Source organism: Hibiscus syriacus, unplaced genomic scaffold (assembly GCF_006381635.1).
Source record: "Hibiscus syriacus cultivar Baekdansim isolate YM2019G1 unplaced genomic scaffold, ASM638163v2 tig00111540_pilon, whole genome shotgun sequence".
NCBI classification, from domain to species: domain Eukaryota; kingdom Viridiplantae; phylum Streptophyta; class Magnoliopsida; order Malvales; family Malvaceae; genus Hibiscus; species Hibiscus syriacus.
In genome coordinates this window covers 399,935-424,282 of record NW_024063114.1, presented here as the reverse complement: position 1 = coordinate 424,282, position 24,348 = coordinate 399,935, and the positions used below count along the sequence as shown (strand labels likewise).

The 24,348-nt window shown below is 37.6% G+C and overlaps 2 protein-coding genes and 1 pseudogene across 3 annotated transcripts; 2 read left to right on the top strand and 1 right to left on the bottom strand.

Moving 5' to 3' along the window:
* Window positions 1-504: 504 nt before the first annotated feature.
* On the bottom strand, window positions 505-18,392 carry LOC120164480 (zinc finger CCCH domain-containing protein 37-like). Of its 2 annotated transcripts, none has more exons than XM_039174186.1 (12): window positions 18,113-18,380; window positions 17,127-17,374; window positions 4,663-4,722; window positions 4,486-4,563; window positions 4,340-4,402; window positions 4,051-4,245; window positions 3,169-3,206; window positions 3,031-3,077; window positions 2,775-2,923; window positions 1,414-1,467; window positions 1,006-1,137; window positions 505-847 (listed from the first exon to the last, which is right to left on the bottom strand). In XM_039174186.1, exons 1-12 carry the CDS (start codon window positions 18,273-18,275, stop codon window positions 707-709), a joined length of 1,368 nt encoding a protein of 455 aa, XP_039030117.1. In that variant the 5' UTR covers window positions 18,276-18,380; the 3' UTR covers window positions 505-706. The 2 variants fall into 2 exon arrangements, with proteins under 2 accessions (XP_039030117.1, XP_039030118.1); XM_039174187.1 differs by having other exon boundaries at window positions 741-881; window positions 18,113-18,392.
* A 674-nt stretch (window positions 18,393-19,066) lies between these two features.
* LOC120164596 lies at window positions 19,067-20,807 on the top strand (annotated as a pseudogene).
* Window positions 20,808-22,054: 1,247 nt separating this feature from the next.
* LOC120164540 (metacaspase-4-like) lies at window positions 22,055-23,938 on the top strand. Its single transcript, XM_039174242.1, has 2 exons — window positions 22,055-22,467; window positions 22,719-23,938. The coding sequence occupies exons 1-2, from the start codon at window positions 22,122-22,124 to the stop codon at window positions 23,615-23,617; spliced, it is 1,245 nt and encodes a 414-aa protein (XP_039030173.1). The 5' UTR covers window positions 22,055-22,121; the 3' UTR covers window positions 23,618-23,938.
* Window positions 23,939-24,348: the final 410 nt, after the last annotated feature.

Genomic DNA, 24,348 nt, shown 5'->3' with positions numbered 1-24,348 from the left:
CTCCATGTATTTGAATGTCTTGCCGCTAAAAAATTATGTACTTGGGCCGCCGCTCCGATGCCCCATGTGTCTGTCCGTGTCTGTAAAATAATGGTCCAAATTTGGTCTCCTCCATGGCCCTATAGTGCCTACCGTGGAATATCCACCGCCACATTAGTTTGTTGTCAAATGAAAAGAGACATATCACGAGATTTTGTGTCGGTGATACAAAAAAATATGAATTTAAATCATTCATAAAAATATTTTCAGTTAATTCAAAATTTAATTTTTTTTCGGAGGATCACTATTTGTTTGTTAAAATCTTTGCTCTAGATATTGCCAGACAGCAACAATGGCAGGTCTTATAATTTATTCAAACAGAACGGCCGCTTAATTTACTTTCATTTGCACCCACTTTGTTGTTTTCTCAAGGGGTGAGCCATTGTGCGATCTTTTCATTCCAACTTATTATTCTCAAATTTTGTATCGACATTCTAAAGGCATTGAACAAATGGTTTAAAACCAGTCTTTCAATCCAACACTTGAATTACAACTCGGAACAGATAAAATTCCCCAACTGCAATACAACTACAAGCAAGCCATAGTGCACCCTAGCTGCATTCATATTGCCCATCTGAAGCTCGGTTTCCGTAAAGTATCATGCTCTTAATACAGAAATCCCCATAAAACCATCTAAAAACCAGCTTCTCCTACCTGTGTTGTCATGTCATGTTTCTCGTCCAGACATTGTTGTGAATGTTCCTTGTAATGCACTCATGACCTCCCCAGGGGGTGGGTGATCAAATTTGCACGTTGCACCGTACTTGCATGCCCCCGTCTTCATGTAGTATGGACAATGAATGGATCCCTGTCAATGTATCCCACAATTATTTCAATAGCATCTAAAACTAAAATCATCTAAAACTACAACTTTATGCTTGTAGAAGACATCCTAGACAGATATTAATCCTATAGGCAATATATATATATAGTGGTAAAGGCATTAGTAAATAAAATAAAACAAACCTCTCTTCTAGGTAATCCTGCAAGTGTGAGCTTAATAGCCTGCTGAGAAGCTTCATTGGTTGCAAATCGATCAACAGGGTGATGAAATTTGCATCTCTCCCCAAATTTACATTCGCCGGTTTTCATATAATACTGCAACGTAAAGAAATAAAACGGGGGGAGGTCATCAATAAGCATAGGGATTCCTGCAATGCTTGTCGTTAAAAAGTGAGCCAAAAGTATGTCCAAGTAACTTGAATGCTTGATATGAAAACTATAGCACAAAAGATTGTGCAGCTCTAATCCAAGATCAACCATATGAGTACCATCATGGTAGTCATAAAAATATTGGATGACAAGGAATTCAAAATAACAACTAAAAAACAAACATTTATCAAATCTCGGAACACATAATGGATTGATGCGCACATCACATTCAGTTTGTCCAGGTCTCTGGGGATTCACAGTCGGAGATCCTGCCAGCTGCAATATGCAAGTAAATAGCATGCATCAGCACTTGGGGGGAAAAAACTCAGAAACATCAAGCAAAATACCTCCACAGAAGAAAAGTTTTTGCATTATTGTACAGAAATTTTGGCAAACGTAGGAGGAAAGGTTGAAGCTAAAGAGTAAAGATTACTCTAAATTTTGCAAACTGGTATATAAAGGCAGTCTAATGCAATCAAGGTAGCTACAGGAACTCAAAACCACAGAAGACGGAAAGAAACTTGGGTGATATGAATTTGAACAAAAGAATGTGGCATATGAGTGACAATACAAGTAATACCCCTTGGAAGAGACAGTGACCTAGCTCCAAATGGTATTGCAATGAGATTCAGAAATCAGGTGGTATCTCAATAAGATTGAAATTAGCACTGGCCTCATTATGCCATAGGAAATAGTAACGCTTGCGAACAAGTGACAATGTAGTGGGAGAATGACCTGACCGTTGAGAAAATATTACCAAAAATGTTGATTAATAATATATCCACTAGTTTATATTTCTTCTTTTTCTTATTTGAAATCTTTGGAAAAATAAAATCTGTTAAAATTAACAAAGGTCTTCACTCGACAAAAATTAACCTGATCATTCGACCAAATGGAAAATCAAGTATCCTGTGCTGAAAGAGCTGGCTTCAAGTCACCCCCTCACCCAAATCGAAAAAAGACTAATAATATCATACTCGATAATTAAAATTGAATAATTATGCTTAATTTTGCATAAAATGCTTCAACATTTTTCTAGCCACCCAAACTTATCTAAATTGCATAGCCTCAGAACATGGAACCAGCCAACCATATTTGAATTACACAAATGCCAATCTAGCTAGCCATGGATCTAGTCAGAGCAAGCCAAATTGCAATTTGTAAGGCTGAATTTGGACTCAGAGAGCAAGTCATGGGTTTGGAGGTTTGAAAGAGAAGCAAAAAAAATGAAAAAACAAAATAATAATTCCTTTATATTGTTTTAAATGAAAAATAAATTTTTGAAGATAAAATAAACAAAATTGTCAGAATTATTTTCTTATTGAACATAATTTTATAAGGAAAAAGTTTCTTGGGCAGGTTGGGCCTCTCCCATAAAAACTGGCAGTGATGGTTGTACATGCAACTAGAAATAAAATGGGCATTTACAGCCATATCCGTTTAAAACTTGTCATAATAGCTCAAGCCCAACCTCTTTGCCACTAGTCATGCAGTTTGATATATGAAAGGGATAGGAGGGAGAGAGTGGAGAGCTATCATGAAACATAAAATTTTGCATGCAGCAACATAAAATCTATCATTACCGTTGGCAATGTTTGCTGTGCAAGTATAGCTGTCTGGCTTAATCGGAGGCCAATAGTTTGATATACAGAAGCAGCTGGATTAACTCCAACGTTCAGATTACTTGCTGATGCTACAAGCGAATGACCTAATGCCACAGGAGGAATGAATGCTGCACAAAAGCTCAAAAGTGAACTGTGAGGTTCAAATACTGAATGCAACATTTAAAAAACTTGAATAATTATATCTTCAGAACCACAAACATTGAATTTAACATACCATTCCTATCAGGATGATTGTAGCGGCAAGTCGGCCCATACTTGCAACTAAAATTGAAAAGTTAGAAAATTTAGAAGTTTGCATAATAAACCATCTCTATTTCATTATAAAACAATTTGACTGAAAGCTAACACATACCTGCCAGTTTTCAAGTAGAATGGGCAATCTACTTCATCCTGTCAAAAAGAAGATACATTATCCATGAGCTTCATAAACCTTTATCTCCATGCTGGGATTAGATTAAAAAAATATGAAAAATCGTATTGATTCAGCCTTACTAAGATGAATGATAATACTAAAACATTTTACGACACTTATTGTGTCATTCATGATTATTTCATTAAATTGAGTGTCAGCCTATTTACCCACATTTCTTCCTCTCATTACTTAAACTCCATGCCTATATAGTGCCTTCTCTTATAACTTGAACGCAAGTCATTGTTTTCATGTCAAAAGTAGGGTAACTTCTAAGGATGCTTCTCAACTACTGACCAATTTTTTTATCTGCTAGTGTTCACACTTTTTCAAAGTGGCAGGAATTCTTGATGTGCATACTGCTTCGTGTCTCGAGATCTATAGGTATTATATTATTCATTGGATAGGCCATTTATTTTTCTCTTTATGGAGTTTCTATATCTAACACCCTCTCTACAATAAAGTTCTTTTACTCAGAAGGGAATGACGTACATCATTTAAAGCTTAAATTATTTTAACGTTATTTCCAATTAGAGCTATACTTGGCATTTCACTCTTTTGCATATTATTCTGGTTTTTGTTTATTTAAAATACCTATGTTATTTTAGATTTATTCAATCAGGTTCCAGATGATGAGTATTTGAGTTATCTTGATTTTCCCCCGTTGACCAAGTTCTGCTTTCTCCGTGTTCTGTTTCAGCCTGATTTCAATCTATTTCTGATATGTTTATTCAATATTTCATCTATTTCCCTATGTATTCTACATCACTGATGCACCAACTATTTATTAAAAAGGAAAAACAAATGCACGCACAGACACATTACCGGTCTAATTGGAAGTCCTTTGGAATTATAATACAGTGCCGGCTTAATATCTCCAGTTATTCCCCCAATATTTGAGAATGTATCATTCTGCTCGCAGTTGGCATTGTTTTGTATGGGTAACTGTATTTGGATATCTTTTGGGTGGTTGAATTTGCAAGTTGCACCAAATTTACAATTTCCAGTCTTCATGTAGAACTGCAAAAGTTATAAAATCAAAGATAACGAATTAAAATCATAATTGGTCCTCCTCATACAAGAAGAAATCAACCATAGGAGGTAAATATCTTACAGCACATGGGGGCTCAGATGGCCTTTCTGGCAAACCAGATGCATGTACATTCTCGAAATCACCCTGAGAAAAGAATCAGACGTTGTCATAGAGTCAGAAATGAAAATAACAGCAAAGTTAGGGAGACTTGGATGAATGGAACATACAGAAGGATCCATTTTATCTTTTGGATGATTGAACTTGCACTTCGAACCAAACTTGCATCTTTGCGTTTTCATAAAATACTGCAAAATCAAACAGACAATAGAATGGAATATTTTACGAACTCAAGTTCAACTTATTTAAATAAAGTAAAAGCATAAAATATACAAATCACAGCTTACAGGACAATCTGGCTCTCCCGGTCTCTCAGGGAGGGATTCACCAGCAGGAACAACAGGAGCCTAAGCAAAAAAAGAAGAAGGAAATCAAACCATATCATAATACTGTAAACTAGCTTTCCGTTTTGGCAATACCAGGGTAGAAATTCTAACATGGAAAACAAACATAAGTAATATGCTCATTGATGTATCCTCAGGAGAAATAAACAACTTTTTTTTTTAAAAAAAAGTACAACAAATCACAATGTATCTTTATTTGGAACAACCAAGAAATACTTGTCCGGAAAGGCATGCAAGTCAAGCAAAGTAACAATTCAATGATCCTATTCCCAATTATTAGATACGCAAATAGGAAGAAAATGAAGTAAGAGAAGTAGATGTTACTGGGATCCGTTCAGAAATTTAGAACCATATGACAAAATACCCCATCAAACTTAGCGAAACATCTTAGAAAAGAAGCGTTATTAATCCTAGAGTGTATAAAATTTCTCCCTCCACTACATTGAACACATCTAGCAGGAGAAACTGACAGCAATAGACACATTATGCACCAATAGTAGGAGATAGGAAAGCTGCCCCTTTTACCACATTTTTCTCGGGCTGAAGTCGGACAATGTCTCAGCATCCTTAAAGAAGCTGGCAGAAATTCTTGAGGCAGGGCCCTAAGGAGAATCCCATGTTCTGCATTCCATCATTCTAGGTTGCCCTTATTAATAGTACCCCAAAACACCAAGTCCTATATGCATGCCCAAGAAGAGCCACCAAAAGTAGCTTGCTTTCTTCCACCCTCATTCTTGCAAAGTTTGAGAGAGACAAAAAATACTCTTGCATAGTTGTGCCTCTCTTTTGATTCCAGAAAGGGGTGAATTCCATTAGAAATAGTTCTTTGCAATAGAAGGATGAAAATTTTGGATATACTTAAAATTTTGTAAACTAAATGGAACTCCAAATTTCTTTAAAAATATTATATTAGATAAAATTTATAAACACTGTTATGAAGATATATATATATGCATAAACATGAATTTCTATCTTACAAAACTGAATCATCTTCTTAAAAAACTGGACCATCATCTGGAAGGCGAAGTTAGGAGGTCTGCATGATGGCAAGCAGAGGAGATTTTTCAGATTTTATTCTCGGTCTCCAATGAATCTATCTTTAATCACTTGGAATGTCAGAGGCTTTGGAAGGAGGGAGAAGTTAAGAGCAGCGAAAACCTTAATTTCAAAGTCAAAGGAAAAAATGTTTTTCTTTCAGGAAACGAAATCGGCTGAAGTAAACGTGTCAATGTGTAAAAGGTTATGGGGTTCAGGAAATCTGGATTGGGTTTTTAACCCGGCAGATGGGTCAGCTGGTGGTCTTATGTGCCTTTGGGACCCTAATTTTTTTGTAGTATCCTCGAGGATGGTGAGCAGAAGGTTCATTGCCTTAGTCGGTTTCATTCCTAGCAAGAACTCGACATACGGGTCTCTAAATGTTTACGGTCCGTCAGCTGATGGGGAGAAAGAGTTCTTCAGTGAGTTGTTAATTTCAATTGCCAATCACTCAATTCTGTGGTGTGTGGGGGAGACTTCAATGCGTTCATTCACTCGGAGGAGAAAATTGGAGTGTCCATCAATTACAGGGTCATCGGTTACTTTAGGAATTTCCTACATCAGTCTAGTTTAGTGGACCTACCGTTGGCAGGTGGATCGTTTACCTGGTTGAATAACAGGGATAATACGACAGTTGTAAGGCTCGACCGTTTTTTCTAATGACTTTCTGATGCTGTTTCCTGCGGCAATACAGAAATTGTTGGCGAAATCTCTTTCCGACCATAATGCAGTAATACTTGAAGAGGATACGGTAAATTGGAGATGTAAGCCTTTCCGTTGCTTCAATTTTTGGTCGGATGAGAGTAGCTTTGTCTCCTCTGTAAAAGCTGCTATGAAGGACGCTGAATCTGTTCGCGGTGATAAGGAAATTAGGACTCTTCTACATATTGCCAAAAGAGCTGCGATTGGTTGGTCGAAGGAACAATCCTTTGATTTTAAGAGGGAGATTGGGGACCTTGAAGCAAAGATCAATAAGACAGAATCGGATTTATTGGCTGATAGGGAGAACCAAAACATAATTGCAGAGCTAAGAAGTCTCAAGTGTAGGCTTTGGGAAACTTATAGGAAGGAAGAAAGGTCGTGGCTGCAGAAGGCGAGAGTTAGATGGGTATCGGAGGGGGATGAGAATACTCGTTTTTTCCATAATTTTTCCTTTGAGAGAAGATGGACCAACTCGATTTTGTCACTGTTTGAGAATGGTGTGAGGATTGATGAGCCGGTCCAACTGAAGAGTTTGATCCAAGGCCATTTTAGAAAGGCATTTAATAAGAAGATAGCCTTAGAATTTGATGAAATGACCCTTCCTTTTCCAAGATTAGACTCGCATCAAAGCAGGTGGTTGGAGAACAGATTTTCCGAGGAAGAAGTCGTTTAGGCTCTCGAGAACACAGATGGCAACTGCGCTCCAAGACCAAACGGATTTAATTTTAATTTTTTAAAGAAATTTTGGCCTGAATTAAAAGGAGTTATGAATTTTTTTGACAAGTTCTACTCGAATGGGGAGTTGGATCTACGCTTGAACTATTCGTTCATCTCCTTGATTTCGAATAAGTTAAACCTACAGTCGTTAGAGGAATTTAGGTCAATCAATTTAGTCGGTGGGGTCTATAAGTTGGTAAGCAAAATGCTAGCTAGCCGTCTCCACTCAGTTTTGGGTTCTCTAGTAACCTATGCTAAATTCGCCTTTATCCCGGGAAGGCAAATACTAGATTGCGCACTGATAGCAAATGAGGTTATCGACTTTGAAAGGAAATCTGGTCGACAGGGTTTGGTTTTTAAGACCGACTTCAGGAAGGCTTACGATACGGTCGATTGGAGCTTTCTCATAAGAGTACTGAAGGAAATGGGCTTTGGAGAGAAGTGGCAGAAGTGGATTTGGTCGTGTATCTCCTCGGCATCTATTTCCATATTGGTGAACGGTTTCCCTACTGAGAGTTTTAGCTTAGGTCGCGGCCTAAGGCAAGGGTGCCCCCTTTCGCCCTTGTTGTTCAACCTTGTAGGGGAAGTTTTGAGTTTGAAGTTGGTGAAAGCAACCAATGTAGGTCTGTTGTCGGGTTGTGTGATCGGGAAAGATTCATCGGAAGTACAGGTGACACATCTCCAGTACGCTGACGACCTAATTTTGTTTCTCCAGGCCTCGAAGACTCAAATTAAAAATGCGAAGCGAGTTCTAAGGGTGTTTGAATTAGCTTCGGGCCTTGAATTGAATTTGAAGGAATGTTTGTTGTATTGGGCTAATTCCATAGGGTGTGCAGCGGGTTTTTTTTTTCCTTCCTCTTATTTGGGACTTCCTCTTGGGGTAGTTCGAAATTCAGCTCGGCTTTGGGAATCGATGATTGAGAAGGTATCGAAGACTGGCACGCAGGAAATCCTTATCTTTATCTTTCGGAGGGTGGGTGGCGCTAATAAAGTCAGTTCTCTCTAATCTTCCTACCTATTATTTGTCTTTCTTTAAAATATCTGTATAGGTTTATAAGAAATTGAATGGCTTGTTCTCGAGATTTTTGTGGGGAAGTTCTCAGGATAAGAGTACCATTCACTGGGTAAGTTGGACCGAGGTTTGCAAAGCCGATGGAGGCAGGTGGTCTAGGTTTCATCGACTTAAAAAAGAAGAGTTACGGCCTTTTGGGGAAATGGAGTTGGCGCTACTGTAACGAAAAAAACGAGTCCTTGGAAACTTGTTACTATTGGGAAATACATGATTGATAGAAATGCCATGTTACCTCCTACCTTAGTTCCCCGAGGGGCTTCACGGGTTTGGCGCGGTGTAATCTCAACGTTTGCAGGAACGGGATATGGTTTCTATTTAAAAGATTTATTTCAGCTCCAAGTCGGCGATGGTAAAAGCATTAGATTTTGGCAAGACAAATGGCTTGAGGACCGCCCTCTCCAAGAACTATTTCCGAGGATATTTGCGTTGGCAACCATCAAAGTGGGTCCGATCTTCGATTTCGAGGTGAAAAATGAGTCGAGCTAGATTTGGAATATCCCACTAAGGAGGAGCGTTTTTGATTGGGGAAGACGACAATGGCAGAACTTGATGCGTGCCCTCAAAATCTTTGTTAGTTCGGCCACGCGGTCGGATTGGGTTAAATGGTTGGGTGCGAGCGACGGAGCTTTCTCGGTTAAGTTAGCGTCGACTCTATCTTGTGAATTGGACAGGTTGGGTTTCAATTGGAATAAGGGAGTTTGGTTGGGCATTGCACCTTTTAAAGTCGAAGCTTTCCTGTGGAGGGTTTTAAGGCGTCGAGTTCCAGTGAGAGTAGAACTTGCGAAGAGAGGTGTTGAGGTTTCGGTTTCGTGTTGTCCTCTCTGCTCTCCCGGAATCGGTGGAGCATCTCTTTTTTTCGTGCGTGGCAACTTGGAAAGTTTGGGGTCAATTTTTGTCTTTGTGGGGTATCGACTTAGCTTTTCCTTTGAAGCCAATCAACGTTTTACGGGCCTGATATGAATCTCTCCCTGACAGATCGAAACATAAATTAATCTGGAGCATTCTACAGTTTTCAATAATATGGTCCATTTAGCTTATGAGGAATGAAGTTATCTTCAATGGGAAGATTTTAGATAAATTCCATGTGGTTTTCCTTGTTAAATATCGAGTTGCTTGTTGGGTTCGGGCTAAGTTCCCTTCTGCACCGTCTAGTTTGAATAATCTAGCAGTCGATCTTCTGATTGTGAAAGACAACATCCTTTTTTTTATAAGAAGATGAGGCCTCGTTAAAAACCCTCTTCATGATTAAAGGAACGCCTACTGGAATTCCTTAATTAGCGGAAGGAGGAAAAGAGTGCCTCAAATATTATTAATTAAAAAGTATTACAAAGAGTAGACTACATCCAAGAACAACCCCCCTTACAACTGAAAGCCCGAAAAACAATAAGAAAGAACCACCCAAGCTGAAACTCCCTAACTTAGCCAATACCATATTTAGCTAAACTATCAGCCTCTATATTTGTTGTCCTAGCAGCCCAACGAATAAGACCCTCCAAAACTCTTAACCTATCAACAATATCCTCAACAATAGTAACAAACACCTCTGGACATTTATCCATATTTTTAACCCACTCCACAGACAACTTGCTATCACTTTCAATAATTAAACGTTTCTTAAAGCACCATCGAAAGGAATTATAGAAGATTAAACCCTGCTTGATTGCCTTGAGCTCCATTAAGGTAGGAGGACTTGGACCAGTAGCTTCTTGGAAAGAACCAAGCACCAAACCAGCTTCATCTCTCAAAATCTCGCCCAGTCCACTAGTCTTCCAATCACCATTGGCGGTTGCATCCACATTCAGCTTTAGAAAACCTTTGGGAGGAGGGGACCAAGGAATCTGTTAAGCTAACAAATTTTTAGAATTCAACCAGACATCCCCTAGAGAAGGATCACTAATGAGAAGGTCTTTGGAAATGGAAACATTTTTAGTCTTTGCTAAGAACCAAGAAGCAAGCCTGAACCTAGCAGTGAAAAATAATTCATTCTGATCTAACAACCCCATAAAAAACAATAGCATTTATAAATTTCCAAATTGTCCAAAGAATAGCACCCGAAATGAAGGACCAAATTGTGGAATGAGTCACCAAATCTTCCCAAGCTAAAAGAAACTTTTTAGCATTTTCGTGAAAAACCGAAGAAATATTCCACATATTGAGGAATTGATTCCACAGATTCCATGCAACTGAACAGGTGAAGAAAATGTGTGCGGAAGATTCCAACTCATGCTTACATAATGGACAAGAAACGTCCACTATTCCTTGAACCCCTCTCTTAGTTAATTATGCCTTTACAGCCAATTTCTGATGAACCTGCCACAAAAAGGTCTCCACCCTAGGAGGCACCAGCCCCCTCCAAAGGATTCTTTTCCAAAAGGGATCTACTTCCGAACTAAAAGAACACTGCTTCACACGAGCAGACAATATAAATACCCTCCCCATTTCCTTTCCAAATCAAACTATCCCTCGAAACTTCCGAAAGACTAGTTCTATTAATGATTGTCAACAATTCTATCCACTGATCCAATTTCCAATCGCTTAAATTTCTTCTCATCTCTATATTCCAAACCCAACCTTCATTTCGAAATTCACCAAATTCTATTAACTTACCATTTTGATTTGTGTAAAGGACAAAAAGTCAAGGGAATGTAGCTTTGAGAGAAGATTTCAGCGCCCATATGTCTTGCCAAAACCGAATGAACTTGCCACACTGAATGAACTTGCCATTTCCAACATGTACATCAAACAAGCTACGAAACTTGGACCCAAAAGAATCTTCTTTAAAATGATTTTTCACCACCGATTTCCAAAGCTAAGAAGCTTGTGTCGGAATCTTATCGTTGAACAACAATAAATTCTTGTCAATATTGTACTTACTGCAAATCATCTTCCTCCAATCGGATTCCTTATCATTAGCGAACCTCCATGATCATTTTCTAAGAGCTCTATTCATAAAATTGAGGTCCAACACACCTAGACCTCATTCTCTTTGGCTTTGCACACTGTCAACCAATTTACCCAATGAATCTTATTCTTTTCTATTCCTCCTCCCCATAAGAATCTAGCCATGATGGAATTGAGCTTTTTATTCACAGAAGCAGGGATCTTGAATAAGGATAAATAATAAGGAAGAGAACATAGAACCGCCTTTAACAAGACTAATCTCCCTGCCAAAGAAAGGGTTGCTGCCTTCCAACCTGAAAGGTTCTTGTAAAATTTTTGAACAACCGGATCCCATAAGGCAGCAGAATTTCTGTTAGCACTAAGAGGCAACCCAAGATAATCAAAAGGGAATCATCCAATTGGGCAACCAATGATACTCGCCCACTCCTTCACCTCCTCTTTACTTATGTTAATGCCAAATAATTTGCATTTGTTAAGATTCAATTGAAGACCAGACATAACTTCAAAGACTCGTAGAACTCTCTTGACATTAAGAATCTGCATCTTCGAGGTCTTACAAAAAATAATTAGATCATCTGTGAATTGCAAATGCGATAAATTGAAAGAACCTTCATGCTTCCCGAACACCAAACCATCAAACAGGCCCGAGGAAACCGCTTTGAGTAACAGTAAGTTGAGAAGTACCCCAATCAAATTAAACAACGGAGAGAGCGAGCAACACTGTCTAAGACCCTTTGCCATTGGAAATTCCTCAGTAGGCACCCCATTAACCAAAATTGACACTGAGGTGGTAGTAACACATTTTCTTATCCAATTACACCATTTGTCCCTGAAACCCATCTTCTTCATCACCTTAAAAAGAATTGGCCAATCCACTGTGACATAAGCCTTTCTAAAATCCACCTTGAAAACACAACCCTTTAGACCTTTTCTCCTCTAATAATCAATTCCTTCATTGGCGATAAAAGAGCAGTCAAGGATTTGTCGACCAGGGATGAAAGCAAATTTTGAAGAACTGATGATATCATTAATGCACCATCTCAATCTCCTCGAAAGACACTTGGAAAGAATCATGTACATCCCCCCAACCAAGCTGATGGGTCTATAGTCATCTAAGCCATCAATGTTGGAACCCTTAGGGATGAGAGTAATGAAGGTATGATTGATCCCGTGCTCCCAATTTTTGCCAACGAAAAAATTGTGAAAAAATCTCAAAATATCTTCTTTTAGAAAGGAAGAAAACCTCTTGAAAAAACCTATATTCAAACTATCCGACCCCGGAGCTTTATTGCTATCGCACGAGTTTAAGGCACCCAAATTTCTTCCTCCGAGAACTTTTCTAGAATAAGACATTGTTCCAAGGAAATACTAGCAAAATTCAACCTCACGTCTTCGACTTCCAAGGTAGATTGGTTGTTATAAATTTCGAAAAATGATCTCGGACACTTGCCTTAATGAGCCGGATCTTTGATGATGAATCCTTTAACATTAAGAAAATTCAACCTCTTCCTTATGGAAGCACAGGCATGAAAGAATCTTAAATTACGATCTCCATCTTTCACCCATTTCGCTCTCGATTTTTGGAACCAAATCTGCTCCTCGATTCTATAAAGCCTCCACAGTTCCTTCCTCAGCGAAACTAGATCTGCAACATTCCCATTCGAATTATGATTCAACTGTAGCTCCATTGCTAAACTGTGAATTTTTCCTTCTACATCAAAGATTGAAGCACTAGGACATTGACCCCTTAAACCAGACCAATCTTTAATGGCAATTTTCGTGCTTATCAGAATACTTAAAATTCCAGCTCTTTTCTGATTTTTCTTAAACTCTTTAATAGACGAAACGACCAACTCCTCAAAACCAGCCTCTTCCATTAGATAATTGAATAGATTGAAAGGTCTTTTGCCCCAATTTGCTCCCCCATTTTCAAGAATGATGGCATTATGGTCTGAAACCGACTTGGGAAGAAGAGACTGATTGATCTCCGGAAAGGCTGTCAAGAAATTAAAATCCACCAAGAACCCGTCTAGTCTAACGAAAGTTGGATAATCCCGATTATTGCACCAAGTGAACATTCCTCCAGATAAAGGTAAATCAATTAAGCCAGCTTGAAGAATAAAAAGCCTAAAAATCTCCAAAGAATTCCTATTTTGGGTTCTACCTTTCTTCTCTTCATCTGATAAATAGACGTTGAAATCCCCTCCCACACATAAAGGGATATTGTGACTAGCCAGATATAAACAAAGTTCCTCAAAAAGCTAGCTTTCTCATCCTCCATGGAAGACCCGTAAACGTTAATGAAACCGCATCTAAAATTATTAATTCTAAACTTCCCAAAGATGGATATAAACCTTCTGTTAACAAAATGATCTTCCACTTCGAAAATATCATTCCAAGAACTTACAAGACCTCCTGAGGATCCTTCAGCTGGCGACACTACAACCCCTTGAAAATTATTCAACCCCTTCCTTTTAAAAAAAAGATGTAGGAAAATTCTCCATTTTGGTTTCTTGCAAAAAAAGAAAAGACGGATTATGCTTGGAAACCAAATTCTGAACTGCTCTTTGTTTCTCCTTCTTACCCAAACCCCTTACATTCTATGTAACAATAGCAAACTCAGGCATCAACATATGAAAATCAAAGACCCTAATTATCCTGCACAAAGGCAGCCACCTCACCTAGCTAAATTAATTCCTTTCTCCAAATTCATAATTTTTTCCAAAAAGGCTTTCTTCCCATCCTTGAAGGAAACACCCGATAACTTGCTAACTTCCCAAGTAGCTAGAGCTTCCTTCATCAGCACTGAGAAAGCAGAGGAAGAGATTGTAGGAATGCTGACCTACTCTAACGCATCCCTTATCAAAGATCTTCTAAACCTCCTATTAATTTTCTCATTCATAATATCAGAATTGCAATCACCCGAATGACATCCTTCATTGGGATTTAACTGCCCTCGAAATATTGTTTGGCCATGGGAAAAAATGTGCGTGAAATCTTCTCTAGAAATATTTGCCTCCGGGTTTGATATATGACCCGATCATACAACTAAGGCCATGTCCCTCTGTTCATCTTCATCCTCTGTTGTAATAGAAAAAATGCCCTGCTCCTTGTGATGCCAAATTTTTCTCGCTGTAGATCTGCTGTAAACTCTGTTGAAACGACAGGACCTCCTCCTCTCTTCCGGAAACCCGATTTTTTTCTTTACCCATAAACCCATACCCCTTTAAATTAATTACTGACCTAGCATGAATAATCCTAGAGATAGGGGAATCGGACTCACTATTGCCCACTGATTGGGCCTGAGAACTTGTATCTAAAAAAACCAAATTTCTGATGCCTAGACCCGCAAACTCTCCAACATTTTTTCTGCCAAAGTCAATGGAGTCTGACAGCATGTTATTAATGCGTTTCTCATTCCTTTTTCCAAATGGAGACTGTTGTCCCTCACCAACTCCCATCAACTCATAACCCACCCCCTGCTCAATCCATGTGACAACCTTCTGCCGTCTACTCTCAATTGACTTTCCAGCACTTACATCAATTGACGTTCGACTGACGACATCCTCTTCCGATGAAGCTTTCCTCAATGACTCTCTCATCGAAAACTTTCTCCGCCGATTGACTTTGAAAAAAACTCAAAAAATCCGACATCGACCCCAGTTTTGTACGTACCTTGAATGACCTGCCATACGAACCTAAACTGATCACCTCCGGGACGTCGAACGGACTTGCCACCTTGATCAGAATTCTTGCCTTCGACAGATCCTTCCTATTTCGAGTCAATTCTTCAATGCAGTTAACCATCCCCCATCTCCCCGCCAGTCTTACCAGAAAGGAATCATCCCAGCATAAAATAGGGACACCATAAAGTTCTACCTAGCAATAAACCATAGGACTCCGTCTTCATTCAGCAAAGGTGTCAGTCGATCAAACCAGAACCGTAACTCCTCTTTCTTCTTCATTCAGCAAAGGTGCCATGCCTCCGACATTTCTTCGATCATTTTGAAAGTTACAATGCAATAATTCCAGACATAGGCCCAACTTGCAATCTGAACTTCATAATCCTCATTGAACAGAACCTTCTGCAACAACTCCAACTCGAAAGAATGTTTGACAATCCTCGTTAATGATCTTTTCACCCAGCTTGAACTTTCAGAAGGGATATGCATTTCTCATACATTCCTTATCCCTATAACCTTGTCTATATTGTCATTCCTTTTCTCCCTCTACTCCAAATCACTCTTCTGCCTTCTGTCCGTCAGCAGAACATCTTTGTAGGACCTATAATCCCTAATACTCTTCGACAACTCAACTTTCTCTTTTAACTTAGATCTTTCTTCTAACTCCAACATCGAAGCAACATTCAGACTTCGTTTTGTCCTCACTGTCCTTAATCTTTCATTTCGATATTTTGCAACTCCTACTGAAACTTTCCTCCTATCAATGAGCGATCCATTCTTCTCGATAGCTTTCCTCAAACCTGCCTCATTGTCGAATTGCACAAAGGCAAAAATGGAGGATTTGTATCTAGGACTCTTCGTTTCTCTTGGGATGAAGACTCACTACAGGACCTTGAAAAAGGAACAGTTCCCTTAGCACCCCTCGTGAAACTCTCTTGCTCAGATTATAGACGAAAGTTGTCCATTCCTCACCGGAGAAAGACTGACCTTTCATCTTTTCTCTCTCTACGCCTTTACCTTTCTCACTCATGTTTTAACTTCTATATATATGTATGAAAGACAGCATCCTTATCAAAAAAATTCGCGTTCTCCGCTGGTTTGGATTCCTCCCCCAACTGGTTTAGTTAAGTTTAACGCCGATGGGTCAATGAGAGTCGATAGCAGTGGTGGCGGCATTAGGGGGATTCTCCGAGACCCAAATTGTAACATGTTGGTCTCCTTCTTGGTTCCCATCGAAGACAGGTCTTCGATTTTGGCTGAGATCTTAGTAGTGGATCATGCGGTTAACGTTTTTATTGGGTTCTGTTTGGTTCAAGTCCGTTGGTCTCATTCTAGAGTGTGATTGCGAGATGGTGGTGAAATGGCTCAAAAACCCAGGGTCGATTCCTAGTGAATGGGTAGGAGTCCTTAAACCCTTGGCTGAGATATCCCTTAGAGAGAATTTCATTGTGAGGCATATTCCGAGAAGTTGGAACACAGCGGCAGATCAACTGGCCAAATTAGTTGCAGGCGTCGGTGTTGGATAACCTTCGTTCCTGGTTATGGTTTTGGATTTGGTTATGTTGCAGGGTCATTGGATGGTTTTGTTTTGTAATTGTTCTGTCTTTTGGCTTATTGCAGTCTGTGATGCAATGCTCGGGTGCACTCTTTTTCCTCCATTTAGGTGTAGGTAGGTTTTCTAACGAGACCCCGGGCTTTGCTTTTGTTCCTTTGACTGATTAATAATATGTTCTCTTTCAAAAAAAATCTTTAAAATATATATATTTAGGCCTGAAGAATGTTCAGAGCCTTGGTAGTTCCAAAAAATATAACAAGAAATCAGATTATTATGGTATTAACTAAAAATAATAATTATTCAGTTATGATAATAACAGGAACATAAAATTCGAAGAGAGGATGGATTTTCGAAACCATTTTAGAAAAATGGGTCATTTCTCTATTACCTAATTACTAGATATTATTTAGAATAGTAATTGAATTTCATAAAACATGCAAGCATAATGCTATAGTGGTACAAAATCTTTTAAATACTAGTAAAACTACAAAATAACCAGACAAGCCTATCAAATATGCTTATCCAGGCATAAAAGAAGCAATCATATACTTTATAGCTGATAAATAGTACGTATATAATAGTACTTAACTACTTATTAAAATAAAAGATATGTAAAAAGTTGAAAATAAATTTCATTCAAATAGTCATGTTTATATTGTACCCAAATAAAAGTAATTTCTATAGGCATAGTCTAGTAAGATTCATCATCATTGGTGCAAAAAAGATGGCAATAAACGGTCACCTCTTTCCAATATGGGATTCCACCCTCGGGAACCCAAATAGGATGATCAAATTTGCAGCTATCTCCAAACTTACAGGTTCTTGTGAGCATATAATGAGCACAATCTTTTTCTCCTGGCCGTTGAGGATATATAGGTAAATTGCTTGCACTCTCCAATCTAGGTCGCTTAACTAAAGAGCTAGCAGAATACCAAGCTTCAAGCTGCCCAAGTGAGTTTTGGGTATCCAAAACATTCTGATGGTAGAGAACTATAGTGCATAGTAGTTATATGCAACAAAAACATGAAATACATATGTTAATAATATAAGTTGGACATAAAAAGTGCTTTTATATAAAGAAGATAATGGTTTGGGAATTATATACCAAATAACAGTCTTAGAAAATTACAAATACTATAAACTTTTCATTAGAGAAAGAAAATATTACTGAACTCTAGAAGCATAGTTAGACTAGATACAAAGTTAATTACCGTCCTTGGGAGATGCCCAAAGTCGTTAACAGTTAAACTAGGATCAAGATTACTTACAATACTAGTACTACAAAATTACATATACAAGATGGGACAAGTTTTGAACAAGCTGATTCAGGCCAATAGCCTGCAGGTTCCTTCCGAGATTGCAATAAATCTCACACCATGTTACAGCTAAAAGTAGAATCGTTAGTACAGAATAAGCTCAATAACAATATCATCAGTGCACCTATCGAAGAGAAACCACACAAAGACAAAGAAGTAGACATTATTTAGTATACAGAACAAGTGTTAAACTAAAAGTTTGAAAGGCAAGTAAAGGTTAATGCTAAAGCTAACCTTTAGCATCAATGTTTAGAACCAATAACGAGCATCTAAGAAGGTAGTTTCGTAACAAGGAAAACGTTCAAAACTCAATAAATAAGAAAGAAATAAAACTGATAATCGGATTTGTACATGCAATACTTGAAATTAAAAGAAACAGTTGATGTATATAATTTGAAGGTAGTTCGGTTACCTTGAGAGGAGCGTTTGATGAGTGCGGCGGCGGCATATGGGTGGAGCTGGTGAAACAACTGAGACTGAGTCGTGGTGTCGGCGTCGAGATAGCGTTGGAGAGTGGAGGCGGAAGGGGATGAGGATGGGGATGGGGAAGAGTAACCGTAAAATCGGTTGGCCATTTCGGCCACTGCTACTAACCCTAATTCACAAAATTGTAATTGTGCCCTCACTGCTGAAGTATGTGAGGTCTGAAGTAACTACATATTTTCTTCGAATCCCATTTTCTTTTCACCATTTATCCTCCTTTATTATTTTCGAAGCCACCCCAGTGATGCCGCTCGGTGGGTCAGGTAACACATCATTAATCCATTATACTTTTAAAAAAATATTTATCAAAAACTAAATAAAATTTAAGTAAACCACTTAGTTACCATTAAATTTTAGGTTTGATATTTATTTTAATATTAAATCATTAAAGTTATATTATTTATTTTTATTTTTTTAATTAATTTGTGATAAGTACAAAACCATGTATGTTTAAATATAATTCATTATCTTTTTCATCAAAGTTAATTTTTTTAATTGTTGATGAAATTTGTCACTCTTTAATATCTTTTATGATCGTTCTAAATATCAATATACTCGTCTCATTGTCCTCCATCACTTTATCGGTTTAAATATCTTTAAATCTTTTTCAAATTCATAAAATTAAACAAAAAAATCCATTATTTTGTAGAGTTTGAGTTTTTTTCCCAGATTTAAAAGGTTTAGAGTGTTTGCTTAAAGACATGAATGACAAGAAATACGCCAAACATTTAAATGATCATTAAAAATCATTTTGAAAATAAAAAATAATAGTGAAAATAGATATTTTGTATCGATATTATCCAGATAACCCTACCGCAATTAAAGCTTTAGGAGAACCTCTCAAACATAGGGTCTCCAAAGCTTTGCACCTTTTGGGTAATCGTGTGATCTTAATATGATTTTTTATAGGCTTACGTGATTTATCATAACAAAATCTATTATTAATAAATCATATCTATTAAACCTATCAACTTAGTAATAGTCATAATGATTTATGTTTGACACTAACAAAAAGAATTATTGTAAAAATTTTTTGTGAAGATTAAAAGAAATATCTCGAACCGCTTTCTTTATTATTTTTTTATCTTTTATAAAAATAAAAATTTAAATATCGATCCACTATCGTATCATCTTCAATTGTGAATATTTACTTAAATAAAAAAAATGAACCGTTTATTAGTGGTATAATCGATTTATTTCTATCAACTATACTCATCGATGAGCCGTTCACTACCACTCGAGGTGCTGTCATGGATTTAAATAGCCCGTGGATAAGAATATTTCTTATAGGCCCTCACTCTTTTGCTTAATGGTGCATACTTTTTTTATATTAATAAACAAAGGTTAAAATTAATTAATCAATTAATAATTTATAAATGATAAAAATAGTAAAATAACTCTTTTAAATTATTTATGTTCGGTTCGTTTAATGTTCAAAGATATATTGTTTAATATTCACAAACATGTTGATTTAGAATTTTGTCAACATGTTTATTCTTTATACTTTTATTGCGATACAAAGGAAAATAGTGAAATTATGTCATTAGGCCTTAACTCCTTAGGTTTTATAGTTTGAACTCTAAAATTAACCCTATACTCAATTTAGTCTATACATTCAATAATATTTAAAATATAAAAAAAAAAAGAAAAAAAAGAACATGGTAAATGAGTTTATAATGAGTCGATCGTGTTTGTATTCGTTCCTTTTTTAAATAAACATAAAAAATTTATTTATACTCGAATGCTTTGATTTTTTACACCCTATGGATATAGTTGATGATCTTGTTTTTTGTTGAACGGTTCGTTAATGGTGTTGTTGGGTGGTTGTGCACAGATGATGATTTCAGAGAGTTGGTGGACGAAGTCCCAGAAGGCAGTCGCATAACAATAGTATCGAATTCATGCCACAGCGGAGGCTTAATCGAAGAGGCCAAAGAGCAAATCGGTGAGAGCACCACCACCAAGCACCACGATTCCGATTCAGAATCAGGGTCGTCTGTGTTCAATATCTTCTTCAACCAAGCTGTCAAGGGTCGTGGAATACACGACGACGGTGATAACGTGAAAAGCAGGCATCTCCCCCTCCCAACTCTAATCGAGATGCTCAAGCAGAAAACCGGTAAAGACGACATCGATGTCGGGAAAGTGAGGCCGACCCTCTTCGACGTGTTCGGAGGAGACGTGAGCCCCAAAGTGAAGAAGTTCATGAAGGTCGTTATAACGAAGCTACAGGATGAAGACGAAGGGTTCACGGGGACTGTCGGGAGTCTGGTGTGCAGTTTCTTAAACAGAAGCTGGTTAAAGACGAAGGGTACGGGAAATGGGCGCTTTAGATCGAACATAGAGGAAAAACTGTGTACTCTCTTTCCGACAACGGAATTCTTATCAGCGGTTGCCAGACGCACCAAACATCGGCGGATGCTTGCCCGCCGGGAAATCCGAATCTAGCTTATGGAGCACTTAGTAATGGCATTCAAACAATACTTGCAGAGTCGGGTGGGACTGTTACTAATAAAGAACTTGTTTTGAAGGCGAGGAAAATGCTTAATAAACAGGGTTACACTCAGAGCCCAGGCCTCTACTGCAGCGACTATCTTGTTGATGCTCCATTTATCTGCGATTAATTGTGGTTGATGATTGTTTTGCCTGTAGACAACTTACATACCATAATCAAACATAGTATTCTTTCCTCTCCCTCCATCATATCCTTCTCGTATATGTGAATAGAGGTCGGTTATCAGAATAGTAGTCGTTATATAGTAACACTGATACCTTTTGAAATATTATTGTTTATACCCGTGATTATCGTAACAACACTTTAGATCTATAATTTAGATCTATAATTTAAATCTATAATTTTTCTAACGTAAATATCTATTTATCTCTTTAGGTCTGTCTCTGACCAATTTTAAGAGAGAAATTATAACAAACTATCATTGAAACATGTTTTTATTGCATCAAATGAATTTTATAGCTTAAATTCAATAAAATAACAACTTAATTCATCCAATTAACTAATATTTCAACATTGGTTGCTTTGCCCTTTTTTCCTATTATTTTTGAAACGTTTTTTTTATAATTATATCAATTATTTAAAAAAAACATTGAGTTTCCTTAAATAAAATAATTTATCACTTTACCAGTAATATAGTTTTAGACCCACCTTCGTTTAATTAATAAAAAATATATGATCTTTAATAAATTAAAAATTAAGTTATAAAAATCATGTGCATATGCCAGTTGGAAAGAAAATGGCCATTTAAATAAAAGAAGGGGTTTAATAAATAAATAAATAAATTTCTAAATGATAAAAGGATAAAATATATCATAGATCATTAAACTATGGCTAAATAATAGTTTTTTTCCAATGAACTTTTAAAAATTATAAAATAGTCACTAAACTTATTAAACAATTACAAAAATAATAATATTTATTTTTTTAATAGTTTAGAATGATTACAAGATATTATATGTTCAGAATTTTTCTTAACTATTGAAAATAGACGCATACCTTATAGATGTAACTACTCAAACTCGTAGTTTCAAAGGAGAACAACACTCACTTTTATCATCGATTATTGAATTTTCTTAAACTATTACAAAATAATCATTAAATTTTATAGATTTATTATAAAATAGTTATCAAATTGATTAAAATTTTATCTTTATTATAACATTCAATGATCATTGCGTAGTGGTTTACACATTTAATAGTTATTTTTAAAATTTTAACTATCATAATAAACATTTGAACATAGTTTAGTGACTTGTGTTATACTTTAACCATGAGAGAAACAGTGAGATAATTGATGTGGCCAGCCAATAGTCAATCATCTTCCACCTACAAAAGACAACAGCTTTTCTATCACTCTGACTCCACCTTTTTTTTATCAAAACCAAATCAACCAGAATTTTGCGAAGAAATTAGTTTTGATTCGATGGCGAAGAAAGCAGTGTTGATCGGAATCAACTATCCAGGCACAAAGGCGGCGCTGAAAGGCTGCATAAACGATGTGAAGAGAATGTACAATTGCCTTGTACAACGCTACGGATTCTCCGATGAGGACATAAAGGTGTTGATAGATACCGATAGTTCGTACGATCAGCCCACGGGGAAGAACATCAGGCGTGCTTTGAATGAACTCGTGAGTTCGGCTGAACCTGGGGATTTTCTGTTTGTGCACTACAGTGGGCATGGCACCAGGCTTCCTGCTGAGACTGGGGACGACGATGATACTGGCTATGATGAGTGCATCGTCCCCTGCGATATGAATCTTATCACCGGTTCTTCTTTCTTTCTTAAACTTTTTTGTTTCTTTGCTATATAAGTTGTAGAATGTAGATCTGTGTTTCTCATGATCAGATTTGGTTTGTTCTAGTCTAGGATCTCCTTGCTAGACTGAGGCATTCAGTAGGGGATGTGAATTCTGGAATTTTTTTAGAATGGATGGCTTGCATACTTATTTGATTGGTTTTAGATAGATGGTTTTTTGCACGGTAGTTGAAAGTCGATGGTGGTGTTTGGTTGTGCACAGATGATGATTTCAGAGACTTGGTGGATAAAGTCCCAGAAGGTTGCCGCATAACAATCGTATCGGATTCATGCCATAGTGGGGGGTTGATTGATGAGGCCAAAGAGCAAATTGGTGAGAGCACCAAGGATGCAGATTCAGATTCAGGATCACAATCTGACTTCAAGAACTTCTTGCACCAGACCTTGCAAGGTGCCTTTGAGTCTCGTGGAATTCATGTCCCCTCGAAATTTCGCCACCGCCACCATGATGAGGAAGAGGTGGATGACAGAGGAGTGGTGGAAGACTATGATGAGAGTGGCTATGTGAAGAGCAGATCTCTGCCGCTCTCAACTCTAATTGAAATGCTGAAGCAGAAAACTGGCAAAGATGACATTGATGTTGGGAAGCTGAGACCGACCCTTTTTGATGTATTCGGGGAAGACGCAAGCCCCAAAGTGAAGAAGTTTATGAAGATCATCATGACCAAACTACAGGGTGACGATGATGGCGACGACGGTGGGTTCATGGGGAAGGTTGGGGGTTTGGCACTACAGTTTCTGAAGCAAAAGCTGGATGACGACGAAGAGTACGGAAAGCCGGCACTCAAGACCGAAGTGAGTAGAAAGCAAGAGGCATATGCAGGAGCATCCAAGCACTCTCTTCCCAACAGCGGAATTCTTATCAGCGGCTGCCAGACCGACCAAACTTCGGCAGATGCCAGTCCATCGGGAAATGCAAGTCAAGCTTATGGAGCACTCAGCAATGCCATTCAAACCATAATTGCTGATTCGGATGGCAGCGTTACTAATCAAGAGCTTGTTCTTAAGGCCAGACAGTTGCTTAAAAGACAGGGTTTCACTCAGCGCCCTGGCCTTTACTGCAGCGACCATCATGTTGATGCTGCATTTGTCTGCGAGTAGTTTAATGGTAATCTTCTGCTATTGCTACAGAGACAAATAATATACAAGGTTTGCTCATATATTTGTGGCTGATGAGATTGTACTTTTTCTTGGACTGTTTGTTTATCAATGTGTTTACTCTGTGTGTGTGTGTGTGTTTTTCTGGACAAATAATAAATTTGAACTAAAAATGAATTATCTATTGCAGCTATAACTTGAATAAGCATTTAGTTACAAGTTAGTCCTCAAGTTATTTCAGGTTTTGGTACAATGAATACTCAACCTAGGGACCTATTTAGTCTGTTTGCCCTTCGTGAAAATGTAAATATACAAAATTATAGCCAAAAATTCATCAGTATGAATAAGGCTGCACGATCCCAAATAATGGTGCATGTCATTTTTCTCTTCTTCCACTATGAAGCAGCATAATAGCATTGATTTCTGTCTCTTTGTACGTTTCGTGCTTCGAAAACTCGTCACAAAACTCACAAAGCACATCAAAACTCGCACTTACGAAAAGAACGGCCACTGCCAGTTAATCTTCAATATCTTGAACCCATGTCAAATCTGCAACCTAAGAGTTCACGAATCTCAGTATGATATATGCACATGCTCAAGGGGCGATCAACCCCTTTAAAGCTTGGCATTAGCCCTTTCTGCACAAGAGAATGTGTCTGCTTTGAAGAAGTGTCTTCTCTGCATGCACATGCTCTCAATCATGTGATAAAGGTGAAGGATTGAGAAAGAACCTT